This window comes from Lagopus muta, chromosome 5 (assembly GCF_023343835.1).
Source record: "Lagopus muta isolate bLagMut1 chromosome 5, bLagMut1 primary, whole genome shotgun sequence".
In the NCBI taxonomy this organism is placed as follows: domain Eukaryota; kingdom Metazoa; phylum Chordata; class Aves; order Galliformes; family Phasianidae; genus Lagopus; species Lagopus muta.
The window spans coordinates 12,580,549-12,597,249 of record NC_064437.1 but is presented as its reverse complement, the minus strand read 5'-3'; the positions used below and the strand labels follow the sequence as shown (position 1 = coordinate 12,597,249).

Here is a 16,701-nt window from a genome sequence, read left to right as displayed (position 1 = left end):
ATGTTAAGACACATATGAGATAAAGAGGTGTTTTGAGACAGCCAGTGTGGCTTCACCAAGAGCAGATTGTGCCTGACCAATCTGGTGGCCTTCTATGATGGAGTGACAACTATGGTGGCTGAGGGAAGGGTGGTGGATGTCATCTACTTGAACTTCTACAAGGCCTTTGACATAGTTCCTCACCACATCCTTCTCTCTAAATTAGAGAGCTGTGGATTTGAAGGACGGACTGTTTGATGGGTTAGGAATTGGCTGGCTGGATGCAGCCAAAGGGTTGTGATCAATGTTTCTGTGTCAGGTCACAAGGAGGCCAGTCACAAGCAGTGTCCTTCAGGGGTTGGTCTTGGGACTGGTGCTTCAACATCTTCATAGTGACATAGATGATGGCATCGAGTGCACCCTCTGTAAGTTTGCAGATGACACCAAGCTGAACGGTGCAGTTGATAGGGAAGCCATCCAGGGGGACCTGGACAGGCTGGAGAAGTGGGCCCATGAAAACCTAATGAGGTTCAATAAGGCCAAGTGCAGGGTGCTGCACTTGAGTTGGGGCGATCCTAGGTATTTATATGAATGGGGGGAAGATCTCCTTGAGGGCCCTGCGGAGAAGAACTTGGGGTTCCTAGTAGATGAGAAGCTGGATATGAGCCAGCAGTGTGTGCTTGCAGCCTTGAAGGCTGTGTTCTAGGCTGCTTTAAAATAAATAAATAAATAAAAAATAAAGGGTGGCCAGCAGGGAGAGGGATGTGATTGTCCCCCTCTTTTCAGCTCTTGTGAGGCCCCATCTGGAGTACTGCCTCCAGTACAGGAAGGATGTGGAGCTCTTGGAGCGGGCCTGATGGAGGGCCATTAAGATTATCAGAGGGCTGGAGCACCTCTCCTATGAGGAAAGGTTGAGAGAACTGGGCTTGATTAGCTTGGAGAAGAGAAGGCTCTGGGGAGGCCTCATTGTGGCCTTCCAGTACTTGAAGGGAGCATGTAAATAGGAGGGGGAACAGCTGTTATGAGGGTGATAGGTGATGATGATAGGACAAGGGGAAATGGTTTTAAACTGAGATAAGGGAGATTTAGGTTAAATATTAGGAGAAAGCTTTTCACACGGAGGGGTGGTGACACACTGGAACAGGTTGCCCATGGAGGTTGCAGATACTCCATTCCTGGAGGCATTCAAGGCCAGGCTGGATGTGGCTCTGGGCAGCCTGGTCTGGTGGTCGGCGCCCCTGCACGTAGCAGGGGGGGTTGAAACTCGATGATCATTGTGATCCTTTTTAACCCAGGTCATTGTTTTTCTATAAACACAGTCTAATTTTCTTTCAACTTTTTGCTCTCATCCTCCTTTTGCAGTTTTTGTTTCTCTTTTGTTATACTGCTTTTTGTTCCTTTTTTGTTTTCCAGGGGGTCATGTGGTGTTCAGTGTCTTCATTTACCTTTCCTCATGTGATGTTGCAGTCACAATTACTGACCTAAAGGGGTGGGCTTGAGTGATTCTTATCCTTTCCTCAGCTTAATTTTTAACTATTCTGTTAAAAGAGTGGTGTCTGTTGATTTTGCTTTGTTTCCCCTGGATGAAGATGACCCATCCTAAGAAAAAGCAATGAGCCATGCTCTGTTACTCAGCACTCCAAAAGTCAGTGTATGAAAATGAATAAATTGATTCTCTGTCCTTCACTATGATTTGTATTATCTTGCTCTTTATTGAATTAAATGTGTTAATAAAGGACTTATGTAGCAGCTAAAAAGGAGCTGGCTGTCATTTATCAATTAATTACCCATGAAAACTGAAGTTACGTTGTAGTAGTAATTGTACCCATGGTGTCAGGCATATGCTATGTAAAAATGCAGTCACCTTGAAATAGTCTGGTCAAACTAGCTTGTAACCCACAGAATGCTATTGAAAATATAGCTGGACTGGAATTTGTCTGAAATGAGGAATTTCTACCTTGCCAGATCTTATGCGTATGAAGTAAGTTTAATGCTTCTTTGGGAGTGAGGGGAAGGGTTTGGGGAGGACAGATGGTAGAAAACGAAGGTGTTCTGTCAATGCATCTTTTTTTAATCTGTATTGACTTCAACAGCTAATTTCTAAATGATATGATACTGCCTCTAGTGCTGTTCTTTTTTTAAAACCAGGCTGATGCTTAGTCAGCTGCAGTCATTTTATTGGTAAGTGAGGAAAGGTTCTATGGGGCTGCTAAAGTTACAAGTGGCATTATATGCTTCAAGTCATTTGTGCTGCATTAGGTTGCTGCTGTAGGAGTTTAAAGAGAACACTATGAAACAGGAGAATATTTCTGCCTTGTAATACCTTCCAGGTTCACTCTGGAACAAATAAAAGAACTGTAAATGAAAAAGCATATGGAAGTATGAAAATCTTATCTTGGTGGCTGTGTAATATGTGATGTTCCTGTCCTCTTACAGTACTCATCACTGAAAGTGTTCTTGAACCCCCACAGCACTAATGTTGTTTAATCTTCTTGCAGCCTGTTTGCTGTTTTGGCCAAGTTAATGGCTTGATGAACTTTTCCTGTTATGATGACATGAACAGATACTAAGACAGTTTAGAATTTGTGGCTGAAGTGTCAGACAGTGAATGCAAATAATTGCATGTTATTGTTTGTGCTTATATTAGAATTTAGCTATGCTAATTATATTGTCAAAGTCTATTATCTTTTTCATTCCTACAGAAGAAGATGTAGTCATTTCCCAAGAAAGCTTACAGTTGACCCTTGTAGATGAGCTACAATGAGTGAGTAACAAATAGGAACAAAGAGAGGCTGAAAGAGCAGCAGCAGTGCGATAACCTAAAGCCTGCTAAAAACTAAAATGCTCATTAACTACAATTGTTTTTGGAGTCTGGAAGGATGATATAAGAACAAAAAAAAATTCTGAAGACCTTTCAATTCTTATATCTATCATCTTGTATACCCTTTCAGTAGACTTTGAGCAGAAAATAGAGGATTGTCTTGAGAAGGCAATTGAATTCTGGTGCTTTATGTGGTTATTCATCATGGTTAAATAAACAGTGCCTTAATATGAATGTAATTTTGTAAGTCGCATATTAGAATTTTCTTCAACTTTAACCTATAGCTTAAATGAAAAATAACATCCATCAAATGGCAAGAATTATGCACAGGCATTTATTTCAGTGTCAGAGATATTTGAATGCAGTTAGTATTTCAGTTGTGCCAATAAATAAACAATACATTTATTCTAGCTTTATTTTTGGAGCATTTTACACTTAAAGTGTATTATATGCTTCTGATCATACATTATGCACCATGTACTCTTTGTAATTATGGCAATCTGACTAGTTGTTAAGGTTGAAAAAGGTGACTGCCACTAGAAATCAGAAAAAGTGAATTAATTAATGCATTATGTTATGTAAGAGCACTGTCAAAATTGCTATTCTATGTAAAGTTCAGAAATATGCTAAAATGCTGCTCTTTGAAAAAATGTATTCTTAATATTTCAGTTGCACTGACAGAGATTCACACACTTCAGGTTTCAAAGTCTTATATGTATCTCATGTCAAAAATCTCATCTGTAAATGATTCTACCTATGTGCAGTAGAACAAAATGAGGAGAAGTGAGGTCAGTGTATAGGTAATTATTGTAAAAAAAACATGAAATAAGAGACTACCACCTCCTTTTTTAACTGTCCTGTATCAGGGAGGTTCCCAGGTAGGGTAAATGTCACATTAAAACTTCCAGCTTGGGGTGCTGGCTGAAGAAAACTTCTCTGTAGAAGAAAGTGTTTATGATAAGGTTTTACGTCTAGTCCAGCTAGGGGGATTATGTGTAAAGCTTGGCTGTTTCCTTAGGTACTCAACACATCTAATAAATACCAGATTACGTATGATATTTGATGTTATTGCATAGCATGTTTGCCCAGGGAGGTTTTGGATGCCCCCTCCTTGAAGGTGTTCAAGGCCAAGCTGGTTGAGGCTTTGAGTAATATGGGCTAGAAGGAGATGTCTCTGTTTGTAGTAGGGGGGTTGGAGCTAAAATGACTTTAAAGGTCTCTTCCATCCCAAACCAGTCTATGTTCTACTTGTAAAGTCCATGCACTATAGAAATTCATGGTGTTTTGGCCTGCAGTTGACCTCTAGTCCTGTTTTAAGGCATACTTCCAAACCAGGCCACCTTGTGTCATTTTGTGTTTAGGTTTAGTAGGAAAGGCACTGATGTTTGCTGGGAACCTGGTGTTGATGTGATTAGCTGCTGCTTTTTCAGGCTGAGGGATCCCTTGTTAAATCGCTTTTGGCTGATTCAAAGCATGGTAAAGGTGGTAAAAGGATAAATACCTTAGTTTTCCTGTTGTAACTCTGTAAGAAGCCTTCAGTTTGATGAAGGAAGTGTAAAACTGCTTTTTTTCTTCTCTGGATACTGTTTTAAGAATACAGGTTTTAAATCCCTGCTGAGGGTGAGCATGGCTTGTCTGTTTCTCTGGCAGAGACAGAAGCACAAGCTCCTCAAAAACAAATGACATGTCAGTGGCCAACTGCAGAAAAGATAAAGGATTCCAAGCATTGTGAATATTGCAGTCAACTTATTTAATATCCTTTCATTCCAGTTTCTTTCATAACTTTAGTCTTTGCTAGTCAAAATATAAGTTGTTTAGTTGAATACTTTCACAGTAGTATGATACAATAGGTTCTGCCATATTCCAATATAGTCTGGCTTACCTGTATGTATTACTTGCCCTCTTCTTCTTCTCCTATAAAACAAGTTTCTCGGTCAGTCTTTTCCATTTCTCATTTAGATCATCATTGTCTTATCTCCTTTCAGCTATAGTGCTGAATGAATGAACTCTCTGATTAAACAAGTGGAGAATCTGTGATGTAAACTAAATTTCAGATAAAAGAAGAGCAAAGAAAAAGCATCCTATTAAGGGCAAGCAATAACCAGGAAAAAAAAAAAGGAAAAAAAAAAGAGGAAAAAATCGAGCAGAAAAAAAGTTCAAGGGTGATAATGAAAAGGATCGGAGCCCTTTTGGAGAGTAAATACTTTTAGACAGGTATTGATCTGATGGGGAAAAAAAGAGCATACGCTCTCCATTGTGAAATAGCACTTATGGGGGTGATGCACGCAGAAACAAGGTTACAAGTAGTGAAGAGAACCAAAGCATTTGTCCATGGCTGGGAAACACTTTGAAAAATGGAAGTCTTGTTTGTCTTTATTTTAAATGCCAGTACCCCAGACTAAGAGTCAACAGGCTGAAATACAGGAGTGGTTCAGAAGAGTAATCATGCTCACTGAAGTCAGCAAAAATTTTGCTATTAACTGGTTGTCAGGGCTTCACTACAGGCTTTACTGTTGTAGTCTGCTGCTGATTGCAGAATTAAACACATCAACAAAAAATACGTGGAGAAACTGCTTCTCCTTTTTTCATTTTCTCCTACTGAAGACATTACTATGGCCCAGAGTTGGGCTTGGGGTAAGGGGCACAGGTGATTTTTCTACCTGCCTGTCTAGTTGAACTAGATTACTGGGTCATTTCACTAAATGGAAGAAATTGAATATGCGTAAATACAAATGTTCTCTTATTGTTTAAGTGGAAGCTATGCACTAAATCTTATCATTCCCCCCCCCCCCCCCCCCCCCCTTTTTTTTTTAATTATTCCTTACCTGTTGAAAGGGAAAAGCAGTGAGCATTAAACTTACTAGTGATGCTGGAAGTAGGAGAATGTGGGTGTAGAACAGCACTGGCTCTGCAACAAGGTAATAAAATAGAGGTGATGAGTAACAAAGAAGTATCAGGAAATGGTACCATGTAGCAGACATCACTCTGTTGCTGTTAACTGGTGCAGGTCTGGAATAATCCCTCAGACCTCAATCAGGATATGCTGATTTTTGTATTGACATAAATTGAGTCAAAATGTATTTGGGTGTAGTCTGCATGTCCTGAACCACCTTGGGTTGTAACAGAATGCCTGTGCATGCACTGCCTTGTACCTACGCTGAGAAGGTTGTGATAATCCTTCAGTATTTTAGCAAAAATATTCACTGAAAGCTGTATCAGTAGGGCACGGGTATTTTTCTGTAATTCACCAAAGCCAATCAGACATCTTCGTAATATCTCACAAAATTAAATTTCATTCCTGACAGTGACTTTTTTTCCTCAACTGGATGCTTTCTATAAGTCTTGCTGGACTCACAGATATCAGTATACTGAGCACATTTGTGTAGCTCAATGGTAAAAACTTCTGAACTGTTGTTTGTCTGGAGCTACCTTTTTGGCATTAATTTACTTGTTTGATCTGGCTGAGCATATAATCTACTTTGCTTCTTTGTGTGGCACAGAGCAGGCTGATTCGCCATTACATGGAGAGGTTCTGTACATCCTTTTTCCTGTTTTCCAGTTTTGGAGGATGACAAAATGCAAATATTTGATGTGAAGCAATACTTCCCCTTAGTTCCGTAAGTGTTATCAGGGGATAATATAATATTAAGCAGGGGGAAAGTTTATTCTTCACAAAGAAATGGTGCTGGTATTTCCAGATGTGAATTCCCAGGCTGAAAGCAACTTCATGCTATCCAAGAAGCACATAAGAAAATGAAGAGAAGTCAGTGTTTTCAGTGTTTGCTAGCAGATGCCTTCTTAACCTTGCTCACTGTCAGTATTGTGGACTCACATGAGGCACGCTGGCTGGTATGCAAAATGCTTCAAAAGTAGCCTGTCTAGTTCTGCAGTGAAACATAAGAATATGGAGTGGATAACGTTTCTCTGCAAAATGCTTAAAAAGTACTTAAATTTATTAAAAGGGCAATTTTGTCTGTATAATAAACTTGCAAGCTTCTAGAACCTGGTTGCAACTAGTTGCTGGGAGACTCCCTTCCAAAGGCTGAGGCTTGTAAACTAGTGTGTAAAGGATCAAACCACACAAGACTAGTGGTTTCTGAATGATTCTCCAGGCCTTGTATAATTTTTCTGCTCCTTAGAAATGTAATTTGCTTCTGTTTCCTGATAAATGCAAATCAAATATTAACTGCTTACATCTTAATCTAGTCATCATATTGGGGACTGGAAAGAAAAAGGGGAATTGTTTGTGTTTTATCAGGGCAACCAAGAGCTTTTCTGTGCATATGTTTAACAAATTAATCAGCCTACTTTAGCACACAATTGCTTAGATCAATAATTATTCAAGAAACAATACTGCCTTGGGAAAATCTATAGCAATAAAAAAGAAATCTAGATAGATTGAATAACCTTTTTAGGCAGATATTTATCTCCAAATAGAGCTTTTTTTTTTTCCATTTCTTTTTTTTTTTTTATTATTTCTATTCTTTAGAAAATGCATTTCTGAATAATATATAAAAAATAATCAGATTGTTAGTGTTGAGTCTAGAGTTCGGGGTGGCAGTGAAATAAAGCATTAATGGACAGTATTCTCACATGTATAGCTGGGAAGATTGTTAGGTTTTAAATACAAAGTCAAAGTGGCAATATGAGCTGAATCTATGCATCTGTACTCTAGTGACAACTGTTGCCATTACTAGTATGAGCAGATAGCAGGTTCTAATTAAAGTTGCAAACCAGAGGGAATAGACATTAAGAAAGAAAAGAATAATTCTCTGAATAAATTGCACTTGATTTACTAGTTCACAAAAAAGGTCTGAAAATTAGTACCTGAAATTACTTTAAATACAACATCTATCAAACCACAGAACAATAATCAAGTCAGCCTAATTAGAGCACTTATAGTTATAAGCAGCATGTAGCATGTTCCTGTCTTGATGTGGGGAGACCAAGCAATCCCTTAAGTGCCAGTTAATCTCCAACAAACTTTTGCTGAGACTTTGGTGAACCCCCTACACCAGTACCCACTTCTTTCAAGTGTTGGACTGCCTGGGGTGTAACTGCTGTAGTCTTTCTGTAGCCACGTGAAAAGCAGTCTCTGCACACACCATGAGTTGGATCATGAAAGCTCCTGAGTAAATAATGTAGTGCTTGGTAGGACAAGTTTGGCTCATAAATGAGTATTAAACTTCCTTATAGATATCACAGTTATACTGATTTCTTTCTTAAGAGTGCTGGCCTAATGAATACTCTAAATATAACTGGTGAGCATTGGGTGGATATATAGGTTTGTATAGGTGATATTCCTTTAGGTGAGATTCCTTTATCAATGCTGGGGTTGTGAATCACTGGTGCTCCTGGATGGATGTCAATGCCTTGCTTGTGCTGGTGGGCCTTGGCTGGGAGGGGGTGCTCTTAGTGCTGGGTGGTGCATGGAAAGGCTGTGCTGAAGCAAATGCTTAACTGGATTTCTTTTACTAAATGCGCTGTTTTCTTCATTGGTTTTGTGAGTGGTGGAATTTTGGTTACTGAAAGAATTTGTTTTGAATCAATCCAGCTTTGAAAGTCTGCTTCGAAAATGTCAAGACATGCTTAGAGTGATAAATTTCTCAACTGTTGGGGATCTGGCAATAACTGTGAAATGAAGTATTTAGGATGTTAACGTGAACTAATAACTCTAAAGTGTTATAAATTTTTTTGCTAAACTGAAATACTTTGAACTGCCCAGATGGACACGGATGAGATTTTTCTGTCCTAGCTGGTGGGGAGTGTGGTTAGCTGCGTTGGAAGTAAGAGCAAAATTAATCCTGTACCTTGTTTGATAACTCCTTTATTTTCTTCCCCCATCTCTGTGTATTCTTTTCCCTCTTGGATTTTGTGAAACATGGCTGGCTCTGCAAGCAGCTTTTAATATGCTTGGAAACCTCTATTGGTCTCCAAGTTGGCACATGTTTGTGCTTTGTCATGGATCTGTCTCCCTGTCACCAGCAATTTCAGCTACTGTGAAGCTCTCCTCAGAATTTCAGCAGGTGGGCTGCATGCCCATCTCAGACAGCAGTATGACTGTAACAGGTCAGGAAGAAGTAGGTCACTATGAGTAGCTTGGCAGTAGTGTGCTGAGGGGCCATGCACTCTGGGCAGCCCAGCTGTGGCTCAGTTTTTCAGCTAGAAGCTCTGTGGAGGCTGTGGAACCTGTGAGCTCTGCTGGGCCCTGAGCTGCTGTGAAGCCTGGCCCAGCTTTGGCATTTCATTGCTGGCACCCACAGTCTCTGTGGGCTGTGTGCACTCAGGACAGTAACTTCAGCAGATGGAGAGAAGGGAGTCTCTTTTTTTAACCCAATGCATGGATTATGGCAAATGGAGACCTCCCTGTCACAAGTAAGAAGGGTAGTGACTGTGCTCACTGTCTTGCTTTCACCATAACCATGTGGCTGCATGTACAGAGCAGCAGGAACTAGAAAACAGAATGCAAGGTTAAAATTACTTCTGCCCCTGAAGTGACATCTGTTGTGCCTGTGAGTTATATACCTTGGAATTTCGCTGCCTAAGTTCCATCTGAATTTCACTTTGAACAGGCAAGTGCTTTTTGCTCAGACGTGACTGCCCTTCTTACGTGTGACAGGGAGGTCTCCATGTGCCAGAATACATACATAGGGTTAAAAAAAAGCATGTGGTTTAGAAGAAGCACTGCTGAAAGAGATGGATATAGTCAGGGCAAGAAAATGGTGCCTCTCTAATACACTGAAGTTAAGCCAGTCATATGGCTGATGTAATTTATTTGGATTTTAAAAGGAAAAATTCTTGTGAAAACATGCCTACCAAGAGGCTACTAAAGCAGAACAGAGTTTGGGAAGTTAAAGTAGTTTTGTGTTAAAAATTAAGGGGTTGAGCAGGATTAAATAGTCAGGTTTTCTTTATCAATGGCAATAGGCTAATGATATAATACCCCAACACTCTGTATTAAAACTTGTGCTATCTGAAGAGGGGGATGAGCATGCTATCTGAGGTGGCAACATTTTCTTTTAACAGAGAATTATTTCAGTTAATCAGAGCTAGGGATGATTGGGAATGACCTGAGTTAACAAAGTGAATAAATGGGCCATGTGAAGCAGATGAAATGCAATGCTGATAAAGTTGGACACAGTTTTGAAGGAATAATTGAAGTATCTTGTAAGCTTTCCTGGATTTTACATTAACTGTAACTATTTATGTTGTTACTTGCCATGATCAGCTTAGTAGGAAAAATTGTGTTGTGAATAGATAGTAAGAAAATATCATGTGGGATGAGGAGTGGGGAAGTTGAGAAGGACAGAATAGAAAATACAGTTCCACCCATAAATCAACAAAAACAACCCAAGAATAATTTTGTGCTTGTCTTCTCTCTTACAGCATTCTTGAAATGAGTATTTCTGGCAACTAAATGATTTTAAAACAGAAGGAGTTTGAAAATAAGAACTTGTTTAGAAAGGAGTTGAGTAGTAGGAGATAGTGTAGAAATACTTAATGAGTACTAGGAAGAATGCAAGCTAAGCAACTTCTATTTATCCCACTAATGCAGGAAAAAAAGCAAACTGTGCTATTCAAAGTGAGTGAAAATGAATTATTTTCATGAAAACCTTGTTAACCTTTGAAACTCTTCTAAGCAATCTGGAGGCTGAAAACTCAGCATTAAGCTATTTAAAAACTATTCTTATTCTACAAGGCTAGAATGGCTTTCTCAGAGAATGTTTCTTATCAGTTTACTTCTCCTTCTTAAAAATAAAACAACAATGCATGCAGATACTATATAGGTTGATGTGAACAGACCTTTTAATGTACCTATGTGTTCCTGTGCTCAGCTTTGCTGCCTAAGCTTCAGACTGGCTTGCAGTGCAGCAATTCCATTGTACCAGGTCCCCTACTCAAAGATGCAGAGGTGATGTGCAACAACAACAAAAAAGGTTAAAAATTAGATCAAATTTGCTTTGGAAGGATTCTCTTGATTAAAGCTACTTATTCTGAATGTTATTTCTGCCACTGTGACTTCCTCAGTCTGGGATTTCATGCTGGTCTGTTACATGGAATGGTGCTTTAAATTTCCTTGCTGCTGAGCTGAGGCTTGTGTGGTTGTCTGCAGCACTGCTACACACTCTGTCTGCATCTTGGTGTGATCTGTTTCACATGCCAGGAATGTTGATGGGGTGCAGTTGAGATTAATGATGACATAATACAGTAAGAAGAGATATTAATGCTCTTAGGCATGAATTAATGAAATACCATTGAGAATTTATCCTGCATGAATAAAGGGATTTGGAAGTTGTCATTCTAAAAATCACATGAAGTATTTTACTGAAGGAAAAAAAAAAGCTTTCTTGAAATGGACAGGGTTCTAATGAACACTTACTCTAGATTTTCTGCCAGAGCTGGATGACCAAGCTGGATCCGTTAATTGAATTCCTACTGGTTATATATGTGAGGCACAAATCTCTTGCATCCAGGGCTGTGCTAACTTCAGTACGGAGCTGGATTCCAACCTCTAGTGTAGTTCTGGGGTAGAGACTCAGCATGCCAGGCAGCCATGAATATGACCCATGCAGCAACCCCCTTGCTTCCTGGAATGGTAGCAATGCCCTTCATAAATGTGGAGGTCAATTGTCACCAACTATTTGAAAAAAATCTAAAGTATGTTTCACTGTGAGCTCCCTCTTTGAAGGGCTGAAGTGTTTTGTAGGGCTACAGCAGAGCTGAAACTGAAGAACTGCTGATGTCTCCCAGTGCTTCTCACTCTCAATCATCCCTTAGAATGTGTGAGCTGAAACTCCTGTGAAGGTGTGTGTGTGTGTGTGTGTGTGTATATATATAGCTGTCTGCCTGCAGCAACTCTTGATTTTAAAAAGCTACATTCAGAGAGAACTTTATCCTAAGTTGTCACATAATCAATTATGGAAGACAAGCTTTGTTAGTTTTGAGGCAAAATTGGGTAACAGTATACAGGGAACAGTTATTTTTGTTATTCTGTTAATGTCTGTTCAGTTCAGAAAGAAAAATTCCTTAAAAATTAGGACATAAAATGACACATATTTTATCCATAACTTCCGTCAATTTGAAACACCTTTTATTGTCTATGTAAGTGAATGTATGTAAACTTTATTAGTAATTTCATTTCCAATTTAAAAGAAGCAAAGGTGGATTGTAGAGTTCACAGATAAAGGTTAATTCTAACTATAAAGGTATTACCAGTGTTGCATTTCTTCATGTTATGGTTCACTTATGTAGAATTGAGATGTATTTTATATTAAACAATGCATAGCACCATTATACAACAGTTCACTAAATGCACATCCCATTTAATCTTTTGCTGGAATATAACTGGACTGAAGTTACAAGGAAGAATTGGATGGAGCCAGTAGGGTTAACACTGATAGTAACAGGAGATTACTAGCCATAAGAAAATTACAGCTCTTCTGAAAGACAGTGCCTAAAATAGCAGCATATCCTTGGCACCATCGTAGGAACTGGTTAACTGGTGACCCTGGACAAACACTTGTTTCCATTAATTCTGCTGTCATTATTTTGCTATTCTTGAACTCTTCCTCTCAATTCTTCTGTCCTTCTGATCCCAAGACAAGATGGCAGGAACGTGAGAGAGAACACAAAGAAATTACAATAAGCTGTCAGCTATATAATTATATTGTAATCTACTACACTGAGAAGTTACACCAACAGAAATTTGGCAAGCTATTGACTGCTAGCTGCTAGCTAAACACAGGACATTTCACTATCAAAACATTAAAAGAAAAAATAAAAAGGAAAAAAAAAAAAAAAAAACAGGCTTGCTAAAAAGCAACATCTATACTACAGAGAAGCTAACAAAAGAATTCCGGTGTGATACTTAGGTTCAGCTGGTTCATCTTAGGTTCATCAGCTCAATTTTCTTTTATTTTATGAATACTTGTTACATTTGCAATTGGTTATATTTTTAATATCACAATGCTACAAACCTTCCAGCATATAGTTTCACCACTGCTAGTTAGACAGTGTGACACAAAGGAGTACTCGCTTGAATTAGGGTGGAATATTCTGCTGAAAGCTGGTGATGTTACTAGGTCATGTACTGTAATTACTTGAGCACCATGGGTTTAAATCCCTAAGACGTGATTTCCTAGGTAGAAGGCAGCAGGTATGTTTTTAAGTTGCCAGGCAGACCAAGGGAATCCTTTTGCTCCAAAGTGTCTGCTGGTATACCCTGAATCAGAACAAACCCTTACTTCACAGAGACTTCAGATTTTTTTAAAGCATCTCTATTAAACAGAAGTAAACAGTTTCTGATTAAATTTTAAATGACTTTGACATGAAGATAGTAACTTCTAAGTATTAAGGAACTTACTGGCAAGAGTTACCAGTAGGATACAGTAAAGATGCCTTTGTCTTCAGTGATAACTGCTACAGTCACAGGCCTGATTACAGATATACTGAGGTTATCTGAGCTATGAGGTTACATTTACCCAGGTATTTTTTATAGAGTTAGATCTGTCTCAATACCAGGAGTTCTTGCCCCCAGAATTTTTTTGAAATCCAAACTTTTTCAAAATGCACCTATGCAAAACTATTGTGCATCAATATATATTCCTAATGGAGCTTTATATATACTAGCAGTTTAGAAGCAACTTAGAATTTATAAGGCTTTCAAATGAATTTTTGCTGTTGTCATGCCTGTATTCAGTCACACTGGCCACACATGAAACAGTGGCCTCTGTGATAATGAAGGAAAGCATTTTCGGAAGCTGTAACAAATGAAGTCCTTGGCATGATCTGTGAGAAGCCCTGGTGTTAGAGGGACAGAAAGAGGCTTGGGAACCAAGGAAACAAAGATTTCAGACTTCCAATTTTGCCACTTATTTGTAGATAACATCTTGGGCTGCCTTCTGCAGTTTTCCTGTCTGATAGAAATGAGGGCAGTCATGCTCACTTATCTAATTCAAAACGGTGATGGATTGATTATTTGTATAGCACTCTGAGTACTACCCAAATGCTGCTTACGTTTTTCCTGCTACAAGAATATATCTTCATCACTAATAATTACTGCTAATTACTGTTGCTGAGACTATGATAGTGGTATTTTATTTCAATACATATGCCTACTTAAAAACTGTGTAAATATATGAAATTACAGTACTTTTTCCCAATGACCCTGCTATGTCTGAATTTGATCCTATTTAATTGTGACTAAGGTAATGAATAGTAAAGATGAACTCTTCTGTAGCACTACACAGTTTCTATTGTATTCTCAACACTTAAATCATAAAATGTAAAGAAGCCATTCTAAGCAGGATACAGCTGGGTCAAAGGACTTGCTGATGCCAATTATGCTTTGTACATAATAATGCACATTTTACCTATTTGGAAAAAAATTCACATTTATTTACTGTCAAACAGGTGTTAAACTTTACACTGGATATTAGTGATGGGCTCATTATTAACAAGTTTACACAAAGGGATGAAAAAAGCAGAATTTAGTTGAAACAATTTACATTTCATTAGATTTTTATCATAAAATAAATTAATTACTAAATATAGACAGAAGGAATATGGAAGAGTAATAGTTATGTTTTATTTATTTTTTAAAGGACAGGCACCTTTTATTCACGAGAAAGTTTGTGAGAAGTGTCCAGTGTCCCCTTTGCCCCTTACCACCCAACCCTGGTTAAGAATGAACAGGGAACTGAGTTACAATCTTTATTACCTATACCAAATTTGTGCAAGGCTTGGCATAATTGGCTTCTAAAACAATTTTCTCCCCAAATTATGTTTTTGGCAATAAAAATTAAAAAAAGAAAAGAATAAAACCTAACTTGTCAAAGCAGAACACTGTTTACAGTGAAAAATAAGTGAAAAACGGGCAGAACTTGCATTTTAAACATACTACTGTACTATGAACAGAGTGTAAGAAAAACAGCTTATAACATATGTGCAACCAAGAGCGATTCACAATATTTTCTTCAAACTCTTAAAATTATTTTTAATGACAATTATATTTCAGTTGGACACAAATGTATTTATTTTACCCTAGCAATAGAACAAAATATAATTTCTTTAGCCATTTTTTTCATGAGAACGGTTCATTGTACAGTTGAGGAAATATATGAAATAAGGCCTGTGGCTTGATTGCTAGTGGTTAGACATGTATTCAATCTTTGCCTTAATGGAAAAGATTTGCAGTGAACTGCAAACTGATGCAGAATATCTCTCCTGCTTTTGCAAGTCTTGTCAGGAATAGTAAGGTACAGTAAATTTGTCCCACAGGATTTTAGAGCCTACGCCTTGTATATAATACAATGTAGGCCTAGGAAAAAAAAAATGGTGCAGCCATATTTACAAATTTAGTTCACAAACTGCTGCAGTAAAATGGCTGGAAAGTGTTTTATTTCTTTTTTCACAATTTTGTTAAATTCAGCAGCAGAAGATATCTTAAAATACCTTGTTGGTATTTTCTTTGTAACAAATAATTCATTTTAGTATACTCTGTGTATATACAAAGTTTTTGTTTTATAAAAATTCACAGAACTGCGAGGTCCAGTCATCCCCATTACAGAGGAGAACCACAGGGTCAACAGAATTGTCTCTTCAAGCAGATACGAGGGAGCCTGCACGGGGCCAATTAAGTCTTTTTAATACTTGTACATGGCCTTTAATATTTCTTTGCTACACTATTAAAGGCTTGTCACTAGTTGCATTTGTCCTTCTCTAACATCTCCTTCTGGAATACATCCTTCCTTGTTAATGGGAATTATATAGCCGTCGCTATTACCCCTGCTGATTTGATAGTACATCTGAAGCTGATGGCCAGCTCCTAGATTTGGCATGCTCTTGTAGTAAACATCCTCGTTTTCACTTCTCCTGGAAGGAGAGAGATCTTCTTCAACATCGGGGCTGCTCTCTGGGTACGGAGAGTCTCTGAGGTTGGGCATACTTGTGTAAAGAGAGTCTCTGTTGGGGGACTGGAGGTGGTCGTCAGCCTCGGCTGTCAGCTGTGAGACATAGCTGTCAGTTCCCTCGGTCTTCACTTTCTTCTGGGGCTGGTACAGAAGGGAGTGAGTCCGCTGAGGAATAAGTGGGGCCTCGAGCTCTTTGTGGTGCAGCTCCAGCCCAGGGGTGTCGCTGTGCATCAAAGATGAGGCGTCTGCCACGATGGCGTCATCTTCGCTGCTACTCCCACCGATCACAGCCTTGGCTGGCAGTGTGCGCTCCAGGTTGTGGTTCTTGCTGTTGCCCCGCAGGTTGTTGTGCACTAATTCTGAAATGATCATTTTCTCAAAAGCAGTATCATTCAGGCTTAGTCCACAGTCTACAACTTGCACACTGTCGTTATAGTCACCATTGCGCAAAGAGTAGCTGTTGTTGAAATTACCATTTAGCGGTAGAGTATCCATGGCACTTGTATCCCTGGCATTGTTCAGTGAATGTCCTGAAACAGAAAAGGACGGTTCTGGTTATTGCCTGATATGCTTAACACATTTTTTTTTTTAAACAAAATTCTTTAATGTAGTTCAGGACAAAGTTGTACTTGAAAGTAGGACTTGAGAAAAGTTAGGTTATTGAACATTCCCAAATGTAAACAGTTGCACGCCTTATAGGAAAGATGCCTTTATACAATAGTAACATGCATTTCCTGTGGGGAATAGTGGCATTTTAATTTCTTAATTTAATGTCATTTCTGTGACTCTTCCACAAGGAACTGTTCACTCCATGCCCTTGCATATGTAATGCAAAGCAATTTGTTTGGAAACATCTATGTTTTGAAGTACGTCACTATGATTTAGAAGAAAGAAAATTAACAGAATTTGTCCTAAACAACACTAAATTAAAAAGGAATTAGATCACAGACATAACTGAAGGTAAATGTACAACATAAACCCACATAACTG

At 38.6% G+C, this 16,701-nt stretch overlaps 1 protein-coding gene across 25 annotated transcripts in view; it reads right to left on the bottom strand.

The window, feature by feature from the left end:
* Positions 1 to 11,878: 11,878 nt before the first annotated feature.
* Positions 11,879 to 16,701, bottom strand: part of ADGRL2 (adhesion G protein-coupled receptor L2) — a 175,763-nt gene continuing 170,940 nt past the window's right edge. For 15 of the 25 annotated variants that reach the window (XM_048943716.1, XM_048943718.1, XM_048943715.1 and 12 more), the window contains one exon: positions 11,880 to 16,241. In XM_048943716.1, the coding sequence (XP_048799673.1) occupies positions 15,487 to 16,241 (755 nt within the window). In that variant the 3' untranslated portion in view covers positions 11,880 to 15,486. Of the gene's footprint in view, positions 16,242 to 16,701 lie in introns of all 25 variants that reach the window. The other 10 variants (XM_048943732.1, XM_048943734.1, XM_048943725.1 and 7 more) reach the window with 5 other exon arrangements.